At 44.9% G+C, this 26,329-nt stretch overlaps 1 protein-coding gene across 4 annotated transcripts; it reads right to left on the reverse strand.

Annotated features, from left to right (window-relative positions):
* Window positions 1–1,177: 1,177 nt before the first annotated feature.
* SETD9 (SET domain containing 9) lies at window positions 1,178–11,950 on the reverse strand. Of its 4 annotated transcripts, none has more exons than XM_019495870.2 (6): window positions 11,802–11,950; window positions 8,462–8,826; window positions 6,535–6,658; window positions 5,397–5,512; window positions 4,495–4,600; window positions 1,178–1,547 (listed from the first exon to the last, which is right to left on the reverse strand). In XM_019495870.2, the coding sequence occupies exons 1-6, from the start codon at window positions 11,939–11,941 to the stop codon at window positions 1,460–1,462; spliced, it is 939 nt and encodes a 312-aa protein (XP_019351415.2). In that variant the 5' UTR covers window positions 11,942–11,950; the 3' UTR covers window positions 1,178–1,459. The 4 variants fall into 4 exon arrangements, with proteins under 4 accessions (XP_019351415.2, XP_059581146.1, XP_059581147.1 ...); XM_059725163.1 differs by lacking the exon at window positions 11,802–11,950 and adding an exon at window positions 11,356–11,586; XM_059725164.1 differs by lacking the exon at window positions 11,802–11,950 and adding an exon at window positions 9,090–9,238.
* Between the last annotated feature and the right edge of the window lie 14,379 nt (window positions 11,951–26,329).

The raw sequence follows: 26,329 nt of genomic DNA on the forward strand, positions 1-26,329 counted from the left end.
ATAGCATCTTGTGCCCAACATGCATTTATATCAATTATATCATATCAATTATATCCACACTGACTGCTATTGGTGTCTTATATTCTTGGCACCAGGGAATAATAAAGGCAGAGGTTATCCTCATTACAATCCAGTCTCCCCTCCATAGAAATAGAATCATAGAAATTAAGAGCTGGAAGGGACCTCAAAAGATTCCAACCCACCTGCTCTGGGCAGGAATAGTGCTGAGATCAAACAATCCCAGTAAGGTCTCTGTCCAGTCTCTTCTTGAAGACTTCCAAGGTTGGGGACTGCACCATCTCCTTGGGATGGGCGATTGCTCTGCTACTTACTCTGATCTCTTACTGTAATCAACAATTTTTGCTAGGCACCTCCAAAGTGATTCCTGATGCAATCCGTGGCTCTATCCTTTGGCTGGCACTTGTGTAGACATATCCATACTAGTTCGCATAATCTAGTTCATGTAACAAGGCAGTGAAGACACAATGTCACTCTTCAGTGAGGATTAGCCACTGGACTAAGTTTTAGTAGCATAAGTACTAACAATCATGTTGATGTGATTTTTCATATACACAATTTTCTGACACAGTATTTGCACATTTTAAATTCACTAAAACAAACTACAGAAAAAATTTCAGCCATAGATGTATTTAGTAGTCTTTGCCTCCAGACTCCAAGCAAATCTCAAACTTTAGTTTCATTTATAATTTAATTAATCTGTTTTAAATCACATCTAGTCTGGTAATATCAGTACTTACTCTTAAGTGATTGTTCCCACACAACACTTAGCTAGCATCAGTTCTGTTACTTAAATTAGAACTCTAAATAAAATCTATGCAAAATACCTCACAAAGTTACTGAGTTTTTCTTTTCTTTTTTTAAGTAAGCAGGTGGAATGAATAGAACTAAGCAACAAGAGAGATGTTTTCCCTACAATGCAATGCTCCACTAATGTGATTAAGCTGCACCAGCAATTATGATGAGTGCTGCGATTCAGATAACAACAAACAAACAAAAAAACCTCCACGAATCCCAGCCAGTGATGTTTTATTGAAAGGAGATGAATTTTTTTTCCTAACAAATTGTGTCCATTAGAGTAAGAACTACAGACTGGCCAAAGACTTAAAAATGGATCACAATGATGGGCAAATAGACAAAATAAAAGTTGAAACAGCACTTTTAAAAATCAGATTTTTATTTTGATGTGATACAGTGCAGTTAGCTGAAAATCAATTAAATTTGCAATAGCCTAAATCTGAAACTTAGTGATGGAAACTATTTCAAACCTTTATCAGTACATCAAAATATGAAGCATATTTACATGAAAATACAGCTTTATAATCCATTTTAATTAGAAAACTCAGCTCTCCATTATATACAGATGCAAAGGAAGCTGCCAAGTGTACACAAAACAAATATCTGTATGATGAAGGATCCTTTAGTCTGTGGTTCTACTGATTCAGTTGACAATGGTGTAGTAATTAGAAAACAGCTCTTCTCCTTGCTTGATGTCTCTGAGAGCAACAAGAACCACACATCTCAAGGGTCTGCCAAAAATGGGGGAGAAAACATGGAATGTCCACTCAGTTATTAATTTCATCATATGACAATACACATGAAATAGGTATGACTAAATTCATTCTGAGACTTCTAATCATATAGCAGAGTCTGGAAATATTTTGATACTGTAAAAATAAGGTTGAAATATACATGTTAAATTACAGGTAATGATCATGTCATTTAAATCTATGGGGGGGGACAGGCAGTAGTAGATGGCAAGGAGAGGAAAGCAGAACAAATTCAGCAGGGAGCACAGGGTAGGGAGCAGAAAGCAGAGCAGCAAGTCAGGCAGGGAGTAGACAGCCTGGTGGCTGAAAGGGCAGAGAAGGGGGATGAGTGGCATTTGGGGTAGGATAATTTGTGACACACTGGCCAAAATGTTTGGCCCCCACAGGGCTAAAGCATGAACAGTAGAGCACAGAATATTATTCTACATATGGTTACCAGCTGCAGATAAACAGTCAAGAAGCAACACCTACAGATGAGATCACGCAGCTAAAGTCCTTGTCTTGTTACAACATACAGCTCAAGCAGTAGCTTTCCCATAAACCCCAATTTATGGATCAACAGCTGCCATTCCCAAACTAAAACAGCAACTCAGGGCACCTATACACGTGCAGCGAGGCTGCTTCAACATGCTGTAATTAGTGCGTTGGAACAGACTCAGTTAAATCATTTTTTCAGTGCAGGAACACTGATACACATTGACGCCCCCTCCTCCCACTCCCAGTATAAATACCCTTACAGTTTTGATTACAAACTGATTTAGTAATTTCTTCCCCAAACTAGAGGCACAATAGACTGCCAAATCTGAGGTCAGTTGGACAAGCAAATTCATGAACGATGACACATGACACCCAACATTTGCTATCTGTTGCAGCTTGATAATTCTCAGGCTTTGCTACTTTGTTGCTAAACAAATGGCAAGAAAGGAGATAAACATCTCACTAGACTGGTCTAATAAAAAGATGATAAAATTCAGTAGAAAAAGTTTTTTGTTTTTTTTAAGTTAATAGAAATTTAAATAGCATCACGATAAGTGGTCAGGAACAGGCGCCCATTGGCAATCTTAGCTCATTGGCCCTCCCAGAAACCATGTTAGGAATCAGGGGTTGATTTTTTTTTTTTTTTTTGAGAAATCCTTTCCTCCAAGTTTCCTACAAAGAGCCAAGAAAAGAGAGGACTCCATTCCCCATTGACCATCCATCAGATAGATGCCCACACTCTGCTCTTTCCCATAGCTCTATACAAACCTAATTAGGGCTTGAACTAGATCTTATATTAGGATATAAACTGTTCAACACATCGTGTTAACTGGGGATGGTGAATCCTTGGCTTAATCACATTTGGCTAAGACACTTCCTTAAGCCTAAGGGCATTTTTACACATTTTCCAGGGGTGGGGACAACTCCAAGAGCCACTCTAATTAAAGCACCCGGAGCATCTTGTGTATCAGCATCCCTGCACTTCAAAATGGCAGCAGGGGTGCTTTATCTAAAGCCTGTTGAACAAGCTTTAGTTAAGGCGCTCCTGCTGCCATTCTGAAGAGTGGGGATGCTGATACACAAGACACAGAGGCTGGCTGGAGCATAGTAATTATCATGCTCCAGCAGACTTGATTGAGTTTGCTCCAACGCACCCTAAAAGTCTTGTCTATATACATGCTTTAAGGTGCAGTAGCCTATTTTACTGCGCATTAAAGCGTCACATAAAAAGGTGCAATGATAGTGTGCAGTAAAATAGACTACTGCACATTACGCATCACTTAAAAATGGCACGCTTTCAGTACTGCCCACTAGGGCAACCTAATGCACACTTATTTAGTACCTCACATTGGATGTACTAAATTTAATGCGCATTAGGAAAAGTGCATTAATGCATGTGTAGACATGACCACTGAGTACAGATTTTGTTTCATATTAGATTAGTAACTGCAGCTGCTTTAGATAATGATCTAACATGATGTGGGGTGAAACTTTTCAGTTATTTGAGAAATCTGAATTTGGGAACTGTAGAATTAATGGGAAATGAAGGCTCTGCTATAATTTCCAACTGCAGCAAGCTCTCAATGGGTACATTAAGGTAGTTTGGGTCAGTTTACAGTGAATTTTCATACCTCTCATTTGAGTTTCTTGTAAGTATGATCTTAATTTTTTGGCTATTTTTAAAATTACATTTTGTATTCATCCTTATATTATTAATACATAACTCATCTTCACGTTTGAGGCTGAAATTAATGATGGGGTCTCCCTTCATAATGGGGTCTCCCTTCATATTGTTTTCAGTCACACTCTTCACCCCCAAAAAGAGTTGAGAGATAGACACATGAAAAATGTATGATACACCTATCACTTTGAATTCCCAACAAGGCAATGGAAACTTCACGGTCTAAAACAAAGGCATCTGACATAGGCCAGACCAGTGGCTCATTGAATTTTAATTCAGGATTGATGCTGCAATCTGCTCAACATTTAAAGAAATGATCCTGAGCAGCATCCCAGTTCATAGGCAATGAACATTGTTGCAATTAATTGATTTAAAAGTTAATTCTACCACATATTTTCCTCAGATTTCAAGAAGCGGATGTTTCCAGGATCTTCCCAAAAGAATATCTGGAGAATTACAAGGTCGTATAATCTTACTTCAGAACCAGGATTCTGTAACTCTTTAGCTTCTGTATAGATAACTTGCCCCTTTTACCTTTCTTTGTGGCTTAACAACTTTTAGCCTCAATGTTTGCTGATGTAATCAATGGCATTGATATAAAAACAAATCTACTAATTTGCATAAAATAGGACTACTTGAACAGCAAACTTTTTTCCTCATACAGCTGTGCTTTGCGAGGCTCTTTTTAACCTGAAAAAGTGTTTCTTAACTAACTTGGTCTCTTGTACATGCAGCCTATTATGTATCACATTCAAATTCAATTCTGACCTCTGTATGTCATGGCTGTAGGTGACGTTTGGAAGATACTGTTTCAATTCTATTGGAAAACATTCAGGTACATCAAACTCCTGATAACAGACATTGGCTGCCTTGTCTGGGAGGAAAAGAAGGAAAAAAAAGGTTCCCGTATGCAACTGAGAAGTGATATAAATATGTAACAACCTACTGAAACAAGAACTAGGTGTGTTCCTCTGGGCTGAAATCCACTGCTGATAGCTAGCATAAGGTCAAGGGCTCTTAAGCCTCTCCTAACTGAGGATCTAAGTGGAGGAAAGGCCTTGAAAAGTGCTTCTATTTTTGTGATTAGGTAGAAGAGGGTATGGAGCCACACTCTTTGCATCCCATAGTGTAGTCATAGTAACTAGCACAGGGATTTGTTGGATCCTTCCATTTTTATCTTAATACACAAAACCAATGTTTTATAGTACCTGAACTGTGATTTATAAAATGTTATCCATCATTGCAAATGTTTACTATAGAACAGGATTGTAATAAGATTTTCAGCAGATTTATAGTATAAGATGATCATGCTACCCAACAGATCTTGCAACTACTCTATTCTGTGCACTGTTCAGTGAGATATCTTTCGATGGATTCCTTCCTCCACCAGCTCTCATTCTCACTACCTGGTTTTCCAAGGGTTTTACTAGGAATCAGTAAGCCCCATAAAGATAAGATTTTTCTCAAAGATGCCCTGTAGGATTTGGTCACACATTCATGACTGGAAACTTTGGCCTAAGAACTTCAGTTACACCATAAGGTGTCTTTGGTCCTGTCCAAAACACCAGAGCCAGATGAAAGAGCTGTTCTCTAAACAGCAGTTGTAGTTTTCCATCCCCACACAAAAGTCATTTCAGCGCTGAGACTAAGGAATCTCTCTTCTGACTTACCAGGTGAACAGTTGTTAACATACTGTCCCACTGCCAGTGGATTTTGCACAACAGGTGTGAGCCAACTGACATCACTCATGTGAAAAAGACCAAGTTGGTCCCTTCTGCTGCATGATCTAAAAAGATGTCAAAGTGATAATAAGAATGTTCTTTAATTTTTGGAAGTACACAACACATCTGACTGATTCACTGTACCATACAAATAGCATTTAGACACTAGTGTACACCTAAGATGGGTTGGTATTTTAAAAGGCAGAAATATAAAATGGTGCAGCATGTTTACTATCAAAACCTCAAGGACTAAATAAAACTGATTCCAACATAGAAGAAGTTGAAACAAAAGCCTCCTCACAAAAAAACAAAACAGCCAAACCCTCACCACCTTTAGAGCAATATCTAAGATACCTTTAGAGAAAGACAGTTCATTTCGTGGCTGTGTGGAAAACAGTACTAAAATGACACTGTTCCCAGAATACAAGTTGATGCACATGACTCTTCATTTCAGGTTGCGTTTGCTTGTTGCTGTTAATTTTTTTTTAGATGAATATTCATTATTCTGGCCACAACCTGTTCTATTTCAAATTTGATTAAAACTACAAGTTTGGTATATTCATATTAACCTTTCGGCTTCAGAGTGAAGGACAACTCTCCTGCAGTCCTGTCTTACTCATTACTTTTTAATGGTCCAAGTCTGCAACAGGAGCTAGGGTTGTAAGATACGCTCTCAAGGTTTCACCGAGGCCATTCTCCATGCCAGACAAATGTTTTCTTATTTAAGTCACTGAGAGACTTTGATGAGAAAGCCCAAGATTAAACATTATACTGAATCAGGCCCCTGATTTTAAAACCTCTTCCTTACAAATACCAGAACTTTTGAAGGATTACTCTTCAGCAAAATGTTATATTTCCAAAACAGCAAGTGATGATATTAATGTATTATACCCAGTAGTTTCTAGCCTCATGACAAGACAGAGTAGGATAACAAAATTACAATCTATATATTACAGTATGAGACAGCACATTAGTAACAATTAAAGTCAGACAATTTAACTGCATTAACTGTTTAGATGACAAATGTCAATTACTTTAACACCTTTCAATCCAAATTGATACTTGTTCCCCTATTTTGATTGCTTACCTGTACACAGCTTTTGATATTCCTTTGTCATTCCCATCAATAAGAACACCATCTATGCATCTAAAAATAAATGGATTGCCAATGGACTGAAAAAAGATGGGCTCATACTTTTGATATACTGTACCTGAGGCAAGACAAATGTGGATATTTTAGAAGGGAATAAATAAAACTGACAGAACAGACTTAACAATCATGGCTCAGCTTCCCAGACAGATGCTAACTTAACCAAGATAAATCGAATTCTTTCCTTGTTCCAGGCCATTAATATTTATTAGCATTATTTGTTCCTTTGGGGCTCTTTACATTTACCTGAAGTGCTACACAAACTTAACAACAATAATCCCTCTGGACATTTGGTAACTATGGAAAAGAGGCAGTGAAAAATCCAAACAAGACAGAGACAGACTGCCCCAAAGAAAGGCCTCACTAAATCCTGAATACAGCCAGAGAGGAAGACTGCTGAATATACTCTAGTACTAAATGCATACATGACAAATCTCTGCTTGCTACACCCCAATTTGGGACAGGCAATAAGGACATCTCTGCCCACTGGTACTGCTTTGGAGAGGTTGTTGGTGAAAAGATACGTGGCATATGCATCTTCAGCTGAAAACAGTTATTTTCCCCTCCATCTTTTACAATTGGAAGACAGTTCTATATGGGCAAATAAATGGCGAGACAACTTCTAAAGCAGGGATTGTGTCTGTTATAGGATGGGGAAATGGCTAAACTAAGGCACAAATGAAAACAAAATCAGCTCAGCAGAATATTCTAAAAATTGGGAATAGGATTTAATCTGCATCAGACAAAAGAGTTGGGTTCCAAGCTACTAGTATGGGCAAACTCAATGAAGGGAAGAAACTGGTTCACAATTTTCTAGACTATTTCATCTCTGCATGCTGGTTACACTCGTGCCCATCTCATCTTTTACACCTTTGCATTAAACTGCTTGTTACAATACAAGCATCCTGATGGTGAAGACACTGTCAGCAGGCTACATCTGGTGTGAAACAAGAGGCATAGCTAAACTGATACACCCTCTTCACAGGTTTACTTGCATTAACAGCTGAGCAATCTCCTTCTCATTACTGAAGAGTATGTCTTAACAACTCAGCCTCTGAACCTGGCTGATACTCTGACAGGGAGGTCAAGTGAACTGCATCTAAACTGACACTTAAAATGTGGTTAAAGTCTGAGGAGCTACTCAATGACCTTATGGGGCTGCTCAGTTACATTACGGGGCTGGATGTTCATTCAAAACAGTGACTCCTAGCTGATATTTGGTCACCTTATACATCAAAGGTGATGGCCAAAATTGCTAACTGGACTAAAATCTTTGTTAAATAAAGTAAGCAAACAGAATACCAAGAAAGAGGGATCAGAAAAATGTGTGCACTATTTCTTCCGTATGTGCTTTTTGGACCATAGCTTCACTGGGTAGGGATTTATTCCATTTTTTTCAGTTTCTGGTCTTCTATACTATTTCCCTGAAAATTCTACATTCAATCTTAATTTTAAAAGTACATTTTATGCTTTGAAATACTTCTATAGTCTGCCCATTTGATACATAGAACTATCAAAACTTCAGTCTCTGAAGCCCCTATACACTAGAGCTTCATGTATATGAGTAGTCCCTTGGAATTAAATAGGGTTACTTGCATGGACTGATGTGCATTAACATTTGCAGAATAAGGAGCAAATGGTCTGCCAACTAAAAAAACAGATCTTGGGCACTTAAAAAAAATGGTGTTTTTATTCTCTATCACCAAATGATCTCTAAATGAGCTTACAAATGGAAATATTCTTACAAATGTTATTTTGTGATTTCTGGTAGGATATCAAAGTTAAAACATGAAAACTTGCAGTCTGCAATATACAGGCAGAAATTATGCTTAACATATACAAAAATAACTAAGTATTTAATTACCAGGATACATAGCTACTACTGCCCCTTTAGGGACAAACCCTCTGGTTACAAAGACTCCTGTTCCAGCAGAAACCAGTGAGCTCTGATTTCGAGTAATACTGAATCCTAATGTATGAAACAGAAGTTCCTCTGGACTAAACATATTCTCACTCTCATAGCAGGAAAAAGTTATTTTTGATTTTGAAGGCTGAAGATGCAGTAATTCCAGATACGTGGATTTTACTTCTGGAAGTAAGGCCAAGATGTTCGTTTGTCTGGTAAAATCATTTATGAACAGAGCTTTAAATATTTTCAGGAGTGTTTCAAGAACATCTTCATCAGAGACAATTTTATCTTTGCAATCTTCTGGCACATATCGGAGGGTCCTGTAACAGAAGAGGAAAAAATATTCAAGCATTAAGTTTTCCTCTAGGAGGAAGGGCTATGGGTGGGGGGTGAGGGGCACCACCAAGGCTGTGGGGGGTGGGGGAGTGGGAGGCATAAGCAGGGCCAGGTTGCTGTGGGTGGGGAGTGAGGGGCACCAGCAGGGTCAGGCAGGTTATGGGGGAGCCTTTAATTTTAACCATGAATTTGTGATTTTTCATCAGGGAAAACCAGGATCCCTGGCTATCAGCAAAGCCTTCCTTACTGTGAGCATAGTAAGACAGTGAAAAAGACTGCCTGGGGAAATTGCAGAATCTCCTTCATTGGATGTTGTCAAGAGGAAGCTGGATAAGTATGGGACAGGAATGATTCATGAGCAGCTGTCCTGCATCTGTTCAGGGGTTTGGGTCAGATAGAATCTTAAGAGTTGGGTTATGATTAGGAAGGATCTAATATATATTATATAGAACTATATACAATTAGATTTAAGTAAATAAACAACACATTTTTACCATTAGAAAGAGGCCAGATATTATTCTTTTTGAATTCAACAAAATTATACCAGCGACTTGTGTGTTGGTTTTAATACGGTTCAAAGGATTGGGCAAAACCGATACTCAAAATATGCAAGTGATTAAGGGCCCCAAATCCCATTTTTAAACATGACTTACATGCATAGGATTCAGAAGCCCTGTTTTTACTGCCTTCCTGTCAAGCCTGGGACTGCTGAAGACAAAGCCCTACCCACTTCCCCGTTCCATGCAGACCTGGGCCTACAGGCACTACAAGCAGCAGCAGGGCTCTGAACATATGCCCCAGTACAGTTCTTAGGCTCTTTGTCTTGGGAGAGCATAAGAGCAATACTAAGGCATGACATGAGGGCACCTCTAAACAGTCAACTCTGCCATTTGCCAGGTGTGAGTGCAGCAGGAACAAGCAGGCAGAGCCTTTTCTCTGCAGTAATCCTAGGCTTGACAAGGAGGCGATACAGACCTAGCCTGTTTCACTGAACACTAATAAGATTTAGGTTTGTCAGGCTGCTTGCAGATGTTAAAAACAAACAAACAAACAAACAAACAAACAAACAAACCCCATGCTTTACTGGAAGCTGAAGTATGCTACATCAGCCCAGTTCTGTAGTGTCTGTATAAATCAGGCACTTCAATGTGGCCTTTTTTTGCTTTTAGCTAAAGCCCAGTCAATAAACTATTAGATTAAGCACCAAAAAAGCCCCACGAAAGCACCCGATCTATACCAATGTTGGGCAAGCTGGGTCTAACTATGGTGCTGCCTCTTTTGGGCAAGTGTGAGGCTTGGCACAGGAACATGCTGAGTTTAAAGCAAAATGCAGGGGGGGGGGGGGTTGGTTTTTAATGTCTGCAAACAGCCTCAGTGCCCAAAGTCATTTCTGAGAGCAAAACTTAATTCACTTGGGAACTTCCAAGGATGTTGAATGTGTCTGAATCTCTTTAGTCTTGTCTGATTTGCCCAATAAGAAACAAACGGAAAGCATAACTGAAACCAAATAAAAATCAGTTTCCGACTGTTTCAGCAATTACCATTTACTACGCTAGGTTGAATGCTAATGATGGGCATTCCTGATGGCAGGAAGACTAAAAATACATAGCTGCTCATGTGAGCCCCTTGTAAAAAGAGGTTTAGAAGCTAGATAAAAATTGAGATTGCTGAGTGATAGCAGCAATACCACCCCTTTTTTCAGAATGAGGGAAGATCTGTCTGATGTTTCCACAAAGCTATACTTCCTTTATTTCAGCAGCCAAGACATGCTGCATATATACACGAGAAAAGAATAACATGTGGTCGCTGAGTTACCATAGGGCTGATTCAGTAGAAGAGCTCTGCTGAGATCATTAAACCACAAGAATTCAGCTCAAGATATATTTATTAATTCCACTACAGCCCAGAGAATCAGCTTCCTGTTGTATTTACTCTGGGGCATCTGTTAGTTATTACAGAAATTAGAGGTGAAAGAGACCTGCTTGGCCATCTAATCCAAATCCTTGCCAACAGAGAACTGTTCCCTATAGTACACTATCAAATGCTTTGCTCAGTCTGGTTTTTGTGGCTCAAACAATAGAGCCATCACCACTTCCCTTGGGAAGCCATTCCCCAGCCTGTAGAAAGTACAAGCACCTCTTTTGAAGGTTTAAACATTTCACCAATCAAGGATAGGAGGTAGTATACAGATCTTGGAGCAGAAGCCCAAGGGAAACAGCCTGCAGCAACACTGCTAGTTAGAAACACAATCCTACACACTGGGCACATCTACAAAGCGTCACATAAAAACCACGACACTACACTAACGCACAGTTAAATAGTCTACTGCGCATTAAGTGTCACTAGAAAAAAACATGCAATTTTGCTACTGAATATTAGGGCAGCCCAATGTGCATTAATATACCACCTCACATTGGAGGTACTCTATCTAGGCAGGTTAATGCACGTGTAGACACACCCACAGAAAGCTGCACCCAAGAAAGGAAAAGCCCGAGCGCTGCTAGTGGCATTACTCGGCCGACAGGTAAGGGGTCAGAGGAGCGGGTCTCTCGAGAAGGCCATCCCCAGTTAAACCAAGGCGAGGGCTTCTCCGGGTGAGACTGCACCCGCTGTGCAGCGGCGATGGAAGCAGACGCTTTCCGATGCCAGACATTACTCCGCCGTCTCGGCTCGCACTCGGAAACGTGCCCGACGTCATCCCGCCCACGCACGGGCCCGACAAGAGCCCGCCCGGACAAGTGCTCCTGCTCTGTCAGCCCAACCGCGCAGCTGGGCCGCGGCCGGGCGGGCCCTGGGAGCTGCAGGCCTGGGCCCCTCGCTCCTCCCCGCCCGTGCAGCGACGAGGAACGCGCCCGTTGCCCAAGAGCCCCGAGGAGCCTGCGGCGGTGCCGGGCTGCGCGGGCTCCCCGAGGCGGCCGGGCTGGCTGCGGCGCGAGCGAGCGAGGCGCCCCACCCTCACCTGCGCTTGTGGCGGAGGTTGAGCGCGATCCAGGGCACGAAGCGGTACTTGTAGGCCTCCCAGCGCCGCCGCAGCGCCCGCAGCATGGCCCGGCCCGGCCCGGCCCCGCCAGGCTCTCCCTCCCTCCCCGCGCGGGGCATTGTGACCCTACAAACAGCTCGGCCAATCGCCACCCGCCTCGCTCGTCTCAATTTGCATGCAGCCGCGCTATTGGCTGGGGGGCGGAGCGGCGGGCCGGGAGCGGATGCGTGCGCCCGCTGCTCTCCCCGGGCTCGGGCTGGCGCAGGTCGCAGCGGGGAGCCGCGTTGTCCCCTGCTCGTAGCACGCGGTTTTCTCCGGGTAAAAATAAACTACAAGTTTGAATAAGGCGCCTGGGGCTGCGTTACTCGTCTTCAGATGGGAGCAAAAAACAAACATCATTTCCTTGGAAGGAGTGGAAAGCGGTCTGCGGGGCTGGGAAAGCGGAGCCGGGAACAGGGAGGGGCAGCTTGGGTAGCGGAACTTTAAGCCCTTTGAAAAGCAGACGGATCCGTAAGACCCGCGGAATGAAGAGCCCAGAGGGGCCGGGGTAGACTTCACGGAGCCGGGCGTTCAGCTGACACTGTCTCTGCTGCCTGAGCAGAAACGCTGCTGCCTCTGCCAGCCCCTTGGTTTTACATTTTGGGTGGAGCAGGAATCAAAGGGGGTGCAACTTTTTCCTTAAAAAGTAATGATTAAAAAAAAAAAATGCGTCCCCAGTCAGATCAGCCAAACCAATTCCAAATCCGGGACTTATTCAAGAACCATATGTGGCCCTACTACCCCAAACATCCTCCACCCCCACCTGGTGCTTCAGATACTTCCAAATCATTTAGCAGGCGTCCTGTGTGCAGCCCCAAGCCCGGAGGCGTGGGTTTCAGATGCCCCCAGCTTTTGCTTGCCCTCAGCCTAGTTTTGCTTGCCCTGGCCCCAAGCGCAAGTTAGGGAGAAGTCTTCCATTTCCAGACAGTTGGCATAAAGCCAAGATCTTAAGTGGGAGGCTAACTATACATGACCTCAGTGTCAAGGAAGTGGTTTTCCCCTACAACTAGGAAAAGCACCTTAGTGGTCATGGTATTTCCCTGCCTGCACCAGTGCACTCCCCTGCCCCCCAGGTCTGCCCCTGGCCTGTGCACTTCTGGCTCTTTCACACCTGGGTGCACTGAAGGCTGGACTCTTTCTTTCTCCCTCTGGTCTTCAACTGCCTTTCACTTCCTCCTAACTCACACAGTCTTCTTCCACCTTGCAGTAACTTTTTGTTCCTTCCAGACTAGTTTTTACATTATCTTCCCATCATTGCCTTTGTCTACCTCAAGGTCTGATACCCTCCACCTCCAAATTCTTCCTCATATGCCTTCTCTCATTGGTTTTCATGGTACATCCAGCTCATTTTATTCTCTGCACTCTTATCTTGATCAAGACATCAGGTCTTTTGCAAGGGTCCAGAAGTTCTTGATTGTGTCTTCTCCTCCATATGCTTTTTTTGTACTGTATCAAGTATTTTCCTTAGCACTGTTTTTTTCAAACACTTGCAGCCTTTTATCCATTTACCTTTGTCAGCGCTCAGGATTCAAGCTCATATAAAAGGAGAGGTCAAAGATTGCACTGCAGTTATTAATGTCTAGTCTTCCTAGGGCTGTTTCTAGCCACTTTTCATGGATCCTAATAATGCAAGCAACTAAAAGAGAAAGGGAATGAAGTTTCACAAGAGAATCCTGGAAGAGTTTGTGTTCTTAAGTAGTAAAGTGAAGGGGAAAAGACCGGATGGGGGAAAAAGAACTGAAATTAATGGATGAAGTTGGCACAAAAACCAATGGGTGTAAGTTGAGTATGAATACATTTAAGGTGGAAATTAGAAGTGGGTTTCCAACCACTCGGGAATGAGGTTCTAGAGAAGCCTTCCAGTAGGAGTAATGGGTGGAAAATAGGCTAGCTTTAAGATGGGGTTTGATCCTTTTATGAGAAGGATTACATAATGTAGCTGCTTATTTATCAGTGTGAAGCAGACTTAAACATGGGATTGTGGAGGAGCATTTGGGTGAGGAGAATGAAGACAATGGAATACTGGATAGTCTGAGACTATACTCAATTACCCAGGAGGTCCCTTGCAGTCCTGTGGTCCTATACATTAATTGGGACATGTTGGCTCATTGGCTTGAGTAAAAGGAAACTCAGTGGAATAACAGGAATCCCAGGTTTTAGCCTCCAGGAGTGGCATAGAGGATGATAAGGTGTGGCCTCTCTGGGTGCGTCTATATGTGCATTTGATCTGGGAGCAGTTTACTTGCGAGTAAACGCTCCTGGGTAGGTTTCTACATGTGCAGGGTGTCAGGAGCAGATTGGCTGCTCATGGCAGTAATCTGCTTCTGCCTCCTGCTGGCCCTTCCCTGCCCCCCTGCAGCAGCCAGGAGGAGCTCTAGGCTCCCTTGGGGTGCTAGCCCAGGGGCTGGCAGGGAATACTGGGTCAGGAGACAGCTGTCTCCTAGAGGGGCCTGGGACATTGGGGCTGCCTGCTGCCAGGGCGGGGACAATGTCCCCCTTCATGCTTTTGCAGGTCTTTCCAAGCCCCATGCCTTGATTGCCCGATTGGGGCACAGGGCTTGGATCTGCCCTTGACCGGGACAGTTTGCAGACCCTGCTTTGCAATTGCAGGACAGTGGCTGGAGATCTTGTTACCTGCCCAGCTCTTTAATCACAAAGCTGGGTGGGAAACATACTGGAGAGCCTGTTCCCTGCCCCATAATCATGGAGCTGGGCAGGAAACAGGCTCCCCATCCCACACCAACAGGGAGCCCCCAGCCCCCACTCCACAATCGGGGAGCAGGGGCTGGGAAATCCTTATCTCCCAGTCTCAGCCCCACAATGGCGGGACCTGAGCTGGGAGATCCTTATCTCCCAGCCTGGCCAGCTCCTTGGTAGTGGGGTTGGTGCTGGGAAATCCTTATTTCTGAGCCCAAGCCCCACAGTCACAGGACCTGGGCTGGGCTGGGAGATAAGGCTCTCCCAGCGCTGGGCCTGCGACTGCAGAGCAGAGTCTGGAACCTCCCTGCGAAGCCAGGGGACATTGTCCCTGTGCCCAGGCAGCAGGCTGCTTCCGGGGGACAGGGAGCAGTCTCCCACTCCCTGCTGCCCAGCTGACCAGGAGCACATTTGCTCATGGTCAGGGGTCTACTGCACAGTTACTAATCTCAAGTAAATTTGCTACCTACATTTTCAGGTAGCACATTTACTCATGATTAGAGCCAGTTACTGTGCAGTAAGCATCTGAACATGTAGACATGTAGATGCTTACTCTGCAGTAATTAGTTCTACTGTGCAGTAAAGCGTCTGGTGTAGACACGCCCTCTTAGTCTTTTTGAGACTTCCCCTTCCTTGTGGTACGCCTCCAATTTTTACTACAGCTTTCTTGCGCTAAGATCAGATCCTTGACTGTAGCTCTTCCAGTGTGTCTGAATGAAGTTAGCAACCTTTTTGGAGACTTACCTGCTCTGAGAGCTGGGCAATCAGCAAATCTGCAGCAGCACAGAACAGCTTTTTCAAAACATAATAGCCTTAGTCAGCTGGAAAATGGAGAGTTCCTAACTTAGCGTGGTGAAGCAAAGCTGATAGGTCTGTATATACTTGCAGTACTACCTGTCTCTCTTGCCTAACAGGCCTGGATTCAGATTCTGTACTGCTATTGCAGTCTGCTTATGCCTCAGATCTTTATTTCCAGTCACAGACATGCTAAATTAATGTGAGCTTTCTTCCCTGCCAGACCCTGTTATAGAGGGAAGCTGTAGGAGTCCCCTTCTCTAGTTCAGTGGCTCTCAACTTTTTTAGACTCAAGGCACCCTTCATTAGATGCAAGGAACCCCTTAGAAAATGCTAACTCTTAGTTTTTACTCATGGTTTGACCACAGAAAAATAATGGAACAATTCTTCTGTTGCAAACAGGCCCCTGGCTCACATTCATTTAATGGTGTGATGGGATCTGTTCTGATTTCAACAACTGCACCTTCTGCCATGCCACATGTAGGATTGGGGATCAGATACCAATCATGCCACTACCACTTGCCAGTGTAAGGGAACCCTGGGATCATGATCCTGGGCTTGCCTTGTACTGGCAGGTTGAAAACCAGTTGCCTGGTGATCCAGTGTGGTCCTGGGGATGGGACCCACAATCAATCCCAGCCCTGAAACCTCATCAGTCATTCCTGCCGACTCCAGTGTGGTTCCAAGGCTGACCAACAATCAGCCTTAGGACCACACTGGAGCCAGTTCCAGACTTTGCTGATTGTTGGTCTAACCCTTGGGACCACAAAGGAGCCACTGGAGACTCAAGGGCAGTCCCAGGGCTAGGGGAGCTGTACCAAGCCTTTCCATGCAGCTGGCATCAGGCTTCATGGTGGAAGATGCTGCCATACATTCAATTTAATATGTGATGGAAAACAGCCACAAAATATTACACACATTTAATGGCTGGTTTTGTGGTGCCATTAATTGCCTGAACATGTGGCCGGGTTACTAATTAAGATGCAATTAACAGGTTAATTGCATCTTATACATAATGTCTTTCTAGGTGTTTCTGACCACAATAGGTCAGAGTGTTTTTAATATTATGCATTTCTATTTGCAATCTCTAGGTTTGTTTTGTGAATGATGTTTGGACAACTAATAATGCTAGCATACTGCAGCACCCCACAGCACTCTTGAAAGGATCTCAAGACACCCCAGGACGCCACCCTGGTTGAGATTCATTGGTTTAGTTGTTGCTCTCTGTGCATATTTTTTCATAAGAATAATTCAGAATGTTTCCATGTTCTGCACAGTTGTTTTGGGGCAGAATGTTATTTCCTTTTGTGCATGTAAATATCTGTTTTCCAGTCTCACATCTTGGTGTTTTTAGCACTTACCCTGCACTGTGGACATATATAGAGTGAGTATGGTCAGCAGGCTATGTGCTGGCTGGGCACATATGTGTAGGTGTGTAACTGAGCTAAACCCAGGTGGAGGGATGGAGGAGGAAGACAACCCTCCTATGCTTTAGTCTTAGTACCTGGGTGGCTTGGGCCCTTGCCCAAGGGACAGGAGCCCATCTTATCCAGAGCCAGGCTGAACCTGCATTTCTCTGATTTTTTGGCACCTTATTCAACCAGTCATGCCACAAGTTTGTCATTAACCAATCCCTTCTCTAGTGCTGCTTTTGAACCTGAGCCACTGTACCCTGCATTTATAGTAATTGGAGAGCTGTGTAAGTGGGGAAGTTTCACCCCCCACTGGGAAGCAAGGATGCAGGCTAGAATTTAGGAGCTTGTCTTATGCAGGGTCATAGCCATCTTACTGAGCCATACAACTTTTGGCTTTTTCACTTCCTTTGGTTCCACATAGCTCCCTCTCTTGGCATTCTGGAAACCAGCTTCAAAGAGAACACTAGAGAAGTGTTTAGAAAATGCTTAACTTGTGGCATGGTGATTAGAGCACTCTGCTAGAGAGTCAAAGAGATGTAGGTTCAAACCCCTTCTGAATAGTCATCAGTTTGGGGAGTGGGGGGGGGAGAGTTACCAAGCAGCCTTGAGTTCTGATCTGTGACTGAGAAGGGAAAGAGCCTGTATCCTTAATTTTTCCCCTAAGCCCCCTCTCACCTTTCCATTTTTGTATGTCTGCTTCATACTGATCACATACAATGTCCAGGACTAGTCTATCTGAAAGTAGGACAGTAAACAATAAAGCACAAATGTGCTGGACCTCTGCTGCAGGTAGATGGAAAGCATGAGACAAGCATGACTAGAGTTATACCTTTTCTGCACTGGGACTATTTGGTGCCTGACTCGGCTTCCTCTGTGCTGCCAGAAGGCATGACCCCATCTACTCGCTCCCACTCTGCACAAGCCTTGGAGTGGACGTAAGTGCTGCCCTTTGCTGAGCTGTTGTGAGTATACTTCAGTGTTCTAAGAACACTGTTTCCAGAAGTGGCATGCATACCATGAAAGCTGGTGGCTGGGGTATCTTGTCTTGTATGGTAGCGTTCTGTGTGAAGTTGAAAGGCAATGGAGAGCTAGCATATAGGTGTATAAAGCCATTCAGACTCGTAAAATTATTTTTTTAAATGTCTTTTGTTGCTATTCAAAGGAAGAAAAACAATACTCGATGGGATGGGAGTTGCAATATAGAAACAGGGATGCTAAAATATGGGAACACTAAACAAACCGTAATGCATCACGAGCCTTGTGGTTTCAGCAGAGATCAGTGGTGTCAGCACCAAGAAATACTTTTCTGGGTTTCAGAAACAAGTAGGAACAAACAAATACAATGCACTGTCCAAATTTGGCTGCATCAGATGTAGGGCAAAAATCATCTTATCAGGAATGGGTGAAATGTGGACAATTTGAGTCTTCCCACAGCAAAAGACATTAGAATGCTACAGGAGAATGCTGATTCATTTTTAGAAGCTTTAAAATTAACCTATTAAACCATAGGAAAAATGACAGCCCTCCTCCGTTCACCATCCTCTCCAAGGGTAAGCTTTGCCATAGAAGCAGCAACTGGGTCTTTTTTTAAAGTTCCTCAATCAGGTAACAATATTCCCTCCTCCCTCCTCTCCTCTGTATGTGCAGTGGCATGTCCCCATCCTCTCCCATTTCCCTGCTCCCATGCCCACCATTGCAGCTGTCTCCAGGTGACCTGGGGGGAGCAGAGGCTCCCCAGAGCCACCTCTGTCCCATGCCAGCCAGTCTGCACATGGAGCCAGGCTTGGGAAGAGACAGCATTGGTGACAGCAGGAGAGTTCCCTTAACCTGCGCCTGCTCCTGAGTAGGGAACACGTGGGGGCACCATGCCAAGAGGAGGAACCTGTCTGTTGCTGCTGCTGTTCCCATCTGAGTCCAGCTCCCTAGACAGAGCAGGCAGGAAAGGTTCTGGAGCCTCCCTTCAGCTCAGCCCCACTCCCAGGGCAGTCAGGGACAGCAGCAGTGATGGGTAAGGGACGGTTGGCAGAAGGCAAGTGGAGGTGCCATTGAAAATAGAGGGGATTCTTACCCAATTCAGAGACTTTAAAAAAGTCCCTGGCTGTGGCTTCCACTGCATTGGCTGAAAGAGGTGTGCATCTGCACCACTGCACCCTTCTGGGTCCACCCTTAACCTTTATTATATTAGGTTGCCCCAACATCTAGCACATATTTGTTGCATACACAGAGCATTCCAGTAACTTCCCTGCTCCACTTAAGGTAATCTATTTTTATCTTCTTCCTTGTATCAAATTTTCCAAAGGTTTGAAGAACATGGGTTTGTTTTTGCACTATGAAGATGGGTGCAAGATCAAGCCCAAGATCAAGCCCACTATATACTTTGGTCCACAACTTTAAGGCCTTTGTGTTCTTCTCAATGCCTTCTGCTAGGAAGATGCATAACTGCTGTAGGAATAAACTGAATGGAAATCTTGGCATGAGAAGTTAACTGAGTTGCCAATGATATCAGTAGCCAAGCCAAAGTATAGTAAGATTGGTGTTGTATACCAATGACAAAATCAATGGCAGGGATATTTGAACATGAGCATTTTATTGATGTAGTCTTGCCTTTCAAAATCAGTTGAAAGGAATCTTAATGCAGTGTTAGATTATCCCTAGGGTAAGATAAAAAGTGTCAGAGAAACTGATTTCTTAATTGTGGTAAGTTTCAGGGGGTTTTGTTAAACTAGGTTTTGGTTTAGATTAGGTTTCCAGGCTCAAGCTAGGGCTCTCAGGGCTTCTGGCCACGAGGAGTGAGGAGCTGTGCTTTTGTTAGACTTGTAGCTTCTCAAAACTGTCAGGTTCCCAGATCTTCAGCAGACAGCCTGGAGGCTGTGGCATGCCTGCCTGCCCCAGCTCTGGGACAATCTGCTGAGAATCTAGGCAAAGATCAGCAAGTTTGTTGAACAAGATATTTTAGGAGAAACATACTGGGTTCCACAAATTAGTATTTTCCAATGAAATTTTGTTTCGCTGGCAAATATCTGACCAACTCTTCATCCAAGGGTGCTGAAGGAATTGGTCATTGTCATAGCAGAGCTACTGGCACAGCTGTTTGAGCACTCATGGTGCTCTGGTCAGGTCCCAGAGGACTGGAAAAGGGCCAATATGGTCCCTATTTTCAAGAAGGGAAGGGAGGAGGTTCCAGGAAACTATAGGCCAGTTAGTCTCACCTCTATCCTTGGGAAAACTCTGGAAAAAATCATTAAGGATCACATTTGTGGGAGCCTAGCAGGGGAAATAATGCTGAAAGGAAGTCACCACGGGTTCATTGCAAGTAGATCCTGCCTGACTAACTTTGTTTCTTTTTATGACCAGGTCAGAAAATGCTTAGACGCAGGAGTCAAGATAGATGTCATCTACCTAGACTTTGAGAAGGCCTTTGATACGGTATCGCATTCCATTCTTGTAAATAAACTGACAGGCTATGATGTAGATAATTACACGGTCAGGTGGGTGGCAAATTGGCTTAGGAGTTGCACCCAGAGAGCCGGGGTGGACAGTTCAATATCGACTTGGAAAGATGTGGGCAGTGGGGTCCCCCAAGGCTTGGTCCTTGGACCGGTGCTATTCAATGTCTTCATAGATTTCATAGACATTAGGGCTGGATGGAACCTTGGAAGATCTTCAAGTCCAGCCCTCTGCCTCAGGGGCAGGAAGTTAGCAGGGGTCATAGGATCCCAGCAAGATAAACATCCAAATTTCTCTTGAAGGCGTTCAAAGTAGGTGCTTGAACCACCTCTGCTGGCAGTTTATTCTAGACCTTGGGGGTGCGGACAGTAAAGAAGTTCTTCCTTATGTCCAGCCTGAAATGGTCATGGAGGGGTTTGTGACTGTTCGACCGTGTCATCCCTTGGGGCGCTCTGGTGAACAGGTGTTCCCCCAGATCCTGGTGACCACCCTTTATAAACTTATAGGCAGCCACCAGATCACCTCTGAGCCTGTGCTTTTCTAGGCTGAAGAGTCCCATGGCTCTCAGCCTCTCATCATAAGGTCTTTTTTCCTGACCTCTGATCATGTGCATGGCTCTCCTCTGCACTCCCTCAAGCTTCTTCACATCCTTTTCGAATTGTGGAGCCCAAAACTGGATGCAGTACTCCAGCTGCGGCCTCACCAAGGCCGAGTACAACGGGAGAATGACGTCCTGGGATTAGCTTGAGAAGCATCTATGGATGCAAAACAGTGTTTTGCTCGCTTTACTAGCTGCAGCATCACATTGATGGCTCATGTTCATCTTGTGGTCAATCATGACCCCCAAGTCCCTTTCGTCCATAGTGCTAGCCAGCGTAGCACTGCCAAGCCTATAAGCATGTTGCGGGTTTTTCTTCCTAAGGTGGAGAACCTTGCATTTTTTGGTATTAAACATCATCAGGTTCTTGTCCACCCATTTCCTGAGCCTATCAAGGTCTGCCTGGATCACCCTCCTGTCCTCAGGTGTGGATGCTTTATCCCAGAGTTTGGTGTCATCAGTGAACTTGGCCAGTCTGCTTCTGACACCAATGTCCACAATCATTAATGAAAATGTTGAATAGTATAGGCCCAAGGACAGAGCCTTGAGGGACCCCACTGGTCATAGGGCACCACGACGATTGACTTCCGTCAACCACCACCCTCTGGGTCTGACCACGGAGCCAATTCCCTAGCCAGCGGATCGTGGTGAAGCCAAGGCTGCAGTTGGCCAGTTTTGCTAAGAGGTGATCATGGGATACCAGATCGAAGGCTTTTTTAAAGTCAAGATATATGACATCAATTCTCCACGTTGGCCTTCTTCCAGTCTTCGGGCATTTCACCAGAGTGCCAGGAGTTCTTGAAGATCTGTGTCAGGGGCTGAGCTATGATGTTTGCCAGCTCCTCGAGTACCGTGGGGTGTAAACTGTCTGGGCCAGCTGACTTGAAGGTGTCCAGCCTCTCAAGGTGTTCCTTCACAAGATCAGCATTGATGGAGGGTAAGGAATCTCCCTCACCCGGGCCTTTCCGTCCGATAATGGGCAGGGGCATCCCTTGGGACTGGTAAACAACCGACGCAAAGTACCCACTTAGCAAGTTGGCTTTTTCCTGGGCGTTGGTTATCAGTTGTCCCATCTGGTTTAGCAGGGGTCCGTTACCCTTGCTTTTCCTCCGGCTTCCCACATATCTAAAAAAGGACTTTTTATTGTCCTTGATACTTGCAGCTAGTTGGCTTTCAGTTGCAGCCTTGGCTTTCCTGGTTCGCTCCCTGCAGGTCTGGACCAGTGCAGTGTATTCCTCCTTGGAGGTGGATCCAGTCCTCCATCTTTTGTAGATCTTTTTTTTTAGATGCAGAAGGTATGCTAGTTCCCTGGAGAGCCAAGGGGGCTGCTGTGTCCTTTTGCTGCCTTTCCTCTGAGACGGGATAGACTTTGCTTGTGCATCTAGGGCCTCAATGACAAGCCTCCTGAGGTTGTCAAAGTGAGCTTTCTTGAAGTTGAGGACTTCTGTATTGCTGACTGTCTTGCCAGCTTTACAGCGGATGGTGAACGTGATCAGCTCGTGGTCACTGTCACCCAGCTTCCCTTTATTTGTTAGGTTGCTGATTAGGTCATCCCCCGTTACCAGTACCAAGTTGAGCAGTGCTCTACCTCTCGTCAGCCTGTAGACTTCTTGAGTCAGATAAAGCTCCTCCATGCACAAGAGGAAGCTTTGCGACCATTCGGATTTGGCCGAGTGCTCTTCCCATGAGATGTCTGGGTAGTTGAAGTCTCCCATGACAACCATGCACCGGGAGCATGTGACCTCAGCCAATTCCCTGGAAAACTCCTGGTCAAGCTCTTGATCCTGGGTAGGAGGTTCCTAGTAAAGGAGGTCTTCATCAGTGACTAGGATGAGGGCATAAAGAGCACCCTGTCCAAGTTCGCAGATGATATTAAATTATGGGGCAAAATTAACACACCAGAGGATAGCGAACGGATCCAGATGGATCTGGACAGGTTGGAAAAATGGGCAGAATGAAATAGGATGCAATTCAACAAAGACAAGGGCAAAGTGCTGCACCTGGGCAAAAAGAACCACCAACACACTTACAGGCTGGGGGATGACCTTCTCAGCAGCACAGCAGTGGAAAGGGATCTTGGAGTCATAGTTGATTCCAAGATGAACATGAATCATCAGTGTGCTGGAGTGATCAACAAGGCTAACCACACTTTATCATGCATTGTCAGATGCATGACGAACAAGTCCAGGGAGGTGATGCTTCCCCTCTATGCAGTTGGAGTACTGTGTTCAGTTTTGGGCACCGCACTTCAAGAGGGATGCGGAGAATCTTGAGAGGGTTCAGAGGAGGCCACTTGTATGGTCAGAGGCCTGCAGGTAAGGCCCTACGAGGAGAGACTGAGGGACCTAGATCACCTCTCAGCTGAAGAGATCTTGTGGCTGCCTATAAATTCATCAGGGGAGGGCAGTAGGGAATAGGAGATGCTCTATTTACTAGGGCACCCCCTGGAGTAACTAGGAACAATGACCACAAATTGATGAAGAACAGATTTAGGTTGGACATTAGGAAGAACTTCTTCACAGTAAGGGTTGCCAGAATCTGGAATTCATAGATTCAAAGATGTTAGGGTCGGAAGGGACCTCAATAGATCATCGAGTCCGACCCCCTGGATAGGCAGGAAAGAGTGCTGGGTCTAGATGACCCCAGCTAGATGCTTATCTAACCTCCTCTTGAAGACCCCCAGGGTAGAGGAGAGCACCACCTCCCTTGGGAGCCCATTCCAGACCTTGGCCACTCGAACTGTGAAGAAGTTCTTCCTAATGTCCAATCTAAATCTGCTCTCTGCTAGCTTGTGGCCATTGTTTCTTGTAACCCCCCGGGGGCACCTTGGTGAATAAAACCTCACCAATTCCCTTCTGTGCCCCTGTGATGAACTTATAGGCAGCCACAAGGTCGCCTCTCAACCTTCTCTTGCAGAGGCTGAAAAGGTCCAGGTTCTCTAGTCTCTCCTCGTAGGGCTTGGTCTGCAAGCCCTTAACCATATGAGCGGCCCTTCTCTGGACTCTCTCCAGGTTATCCACATCCCTCTTGAAATGCAGCACCCAGAATTGCACGCAGTACTCCAACTGCGGTCTGACCAGCGCCCGATAGAGGGGAAGTATCATCTCCTTGGATCTATTTGTCATGCATCTGCTGATGCACGATAAAGTGCCATTGGCTTTTCTGATGGCTTCGTCACACTGCCGACTCATGTTCATCTGGGAGTCCACTAGGACTCCAAGATCCCTTTCCACTTCTGTGCCACCCAGCAGGTCATTCCCTAGGCTGTAGGTGTGCTGGACATTTTTCCTCCCTAGGTGCAGCACTTTGCATTTCTCCTTATTGAATTGCATTCTGTTGTTTTCTGCCTACTTGTTCAACCTGTCCAGGTCTGCTTGCAGCTGTTCCCTGCCTTCCGGCGTGTCCACTTCTCCCCATAGCTTTGTGTCATCTGCAAACTTGGACAGAGTACATTTGACTCCCTCGTCCAAGTCGCTGATGAAGACATTAAAGAGTATCGGTCCAAGGACCGAGCCCTGCGGGACGCCACTGCCCACATCCTTCCAGGTCAAAACCGACCCATCCACCACGACTCTCTGGGTGCGACCCTCCAGCCAATTCGCCACCCACCGGACTGTGTAGTCATCCAAGTCACAGCCTCTTAGCTTGTTCACCAGTATGGGGTGGGATACTGTATCAAAGGCCTTCCTGAAGTCTAAGTATACGACATCCACCCCTACTCCTGTATCCAGGCGTGTCGTAACCTGGTCATAAAAAGAGACTAGATTAGTCAGGCACGATCTGCCTGCCATGGACCCGTCCTGGTTTCCCCTCAGCATAATTTGTCCTGTCGGGCTCTCACAAATGTGAGCCTTGATAATTTTTTCAAAGATTTTGCCGAGGATGGAGGCGAGACTGACTGGCCTATAGTTGCCCGGGTCCTCCTTCCTTCCCTTCTTGAAAATGGGGACCACATTGGCCCTTTTCCAGTCGTCTGGGACTTGGCCCACGCGCCACGAGTGTTCAAATATTCCCGCCAGTGGCTCTGCAATGATGTCGGCCGGTGCCTTCAGCACCCTTGGATGGAGCTCATCCGGGCCTGCCGACTTAAAGTCATCCAGTTCTTCCAAGTGACTCTGCACCATCTCAGGGTCTACGCTTGGTAGTCTGGCGCCTTGCTGCTGCCTCTACAACCCCAGTGAGAGACTTGTCGTGCACCTCGCTTAGGAACACTGAGGCTTCCAAGCGAGGCTTCCAAGGGAGGTGGTGCTCTCCCCTACCCTGGGGGTCTTCAAGAGGAGACTGGACAAGCACCTAGCCAGGGTCATCTGACCCCAGCACTCTTTCCTGCCCGGGGCAGGGGGTTGGACTCGATGACCTACTGAGGTCCCTTCCAACCCTAACATGTATGACCCTACAAATTTTTGTTAGATTTCTGCAGATACGCATTCCCCCTCATATTTGTAATCGCTATCGTGTTAGTGTTCCCTCATAAAATTTGTTCCTTGCAATTTTCTATCCAGCCATAAAAACTTGATTAAAAAAACCCAAAAAGAATTTGCTCCAATTCTCATTGGCTAAAAATAGGATTAGTTGGTCATATGCTTCCTGATTACCTTTATCCAACCTGTTTCTTTCTGGTATTGCTCCTTCCATTCACCAATGTAGCATTCACAATCGCAATGACTCCAAGTATCTGTGGTACCTTTCAGAAGATGTTTTGTCTACATGTTCTTGAAGCATCCTGCAGCATCCCCTACCTGGTGGTTAGATTACAAAATCACAAAGTTTAGATCTGGATTTGACTTTCCCAGATGTTGCAATCCAAGGTCCTTAAAGAAATAAAAGAGAAACAGGAAAGAGACAGGAAAGTTTGTATCTGGATTCAAATGCCCTCAGTGTATTTGAGTTTTCTTAGCCTGCATTCACTGCAGTGCTCTCCTCTGACTTGCACGTCTATTCTGAGAAAGGGTGCTGAAAGACTGATAAAATATTGGTAACTGAAATAATTCAAGAAATAATCAAGATGAAATAGTATTATGTGATGAGGTTCCCCTTAACCAGATAGTTAGCAAGTGATTGTACTGCCATCTCCTGGAGTTCTTATGTAATGCCACTCAAGGCTTTCTCAACAAACATCTGAACTGCTGTGCTTTCTTATACAACTGCTGTCCTCCCTCAGGCATCAGAGAGAAACCCAGCAATGACAAGGTAGCTTGTTCATTGGGAAGTGCTTAATCTTGGGAGGAAACTAAGTTAAGGGGAGATAATCTCTGCTGAGCTTGTAAGGGGTAGGGAAAACAGCTGGGGCCTATGACAGGGCTGAAATTGCAACCAAGAATAAATTAGGGAGAAATTTCTAACTGTGAGGATGGTTAGGTACTGAAACAAATCATCTGGAGTAGGGGCTGATAACCTACAGCCCATGACGGCCTGCTCTGGTCTGTGTTTCATTAAGGGTGTGCTGATCCCCAGCCATTTGATTTGGTCTGGGTTTTGCTAATGCCATGCCAATTGCCTCTGGGTGCTCCAGCTAT

Source organism: Alligator mississippiensis, chromosome 3, assembly GCF_030867095.1.
Source record: "Alligator mississippiensis isolate rAllMis1 chromosome 3, rAllMis1, whole genome shotgun sequence".
NCBI lineage: Eukaryota > Metazoa > Chordata > Crocodylia > Alligatoridae > Alligator > Alligator mississippiensis.

Coding starts and splice junctions, on each gene's coding strand:
- SETD9 (XM_059725163.1), bottom strand. CDS start 11,540: ATGACGTCGGGCACGTTTCCGAGTGCGAGCCGAGACGGCGGAGTAATG. Junction 6,659..8,461: donor AGTAGTAGCTATGTATCCTG/GTAATTAAATAC, acceptor GTCTTGCCTCAG/GTACAGTATATCAAAAGTAT. Junction 4,601..5,396: donor TGTTAACAACTGTTCACCTG/GTAAGTCAGAAG, acceptor TTTTCCTCCCAG/ACAAGGCAGCCAATGTCTGT.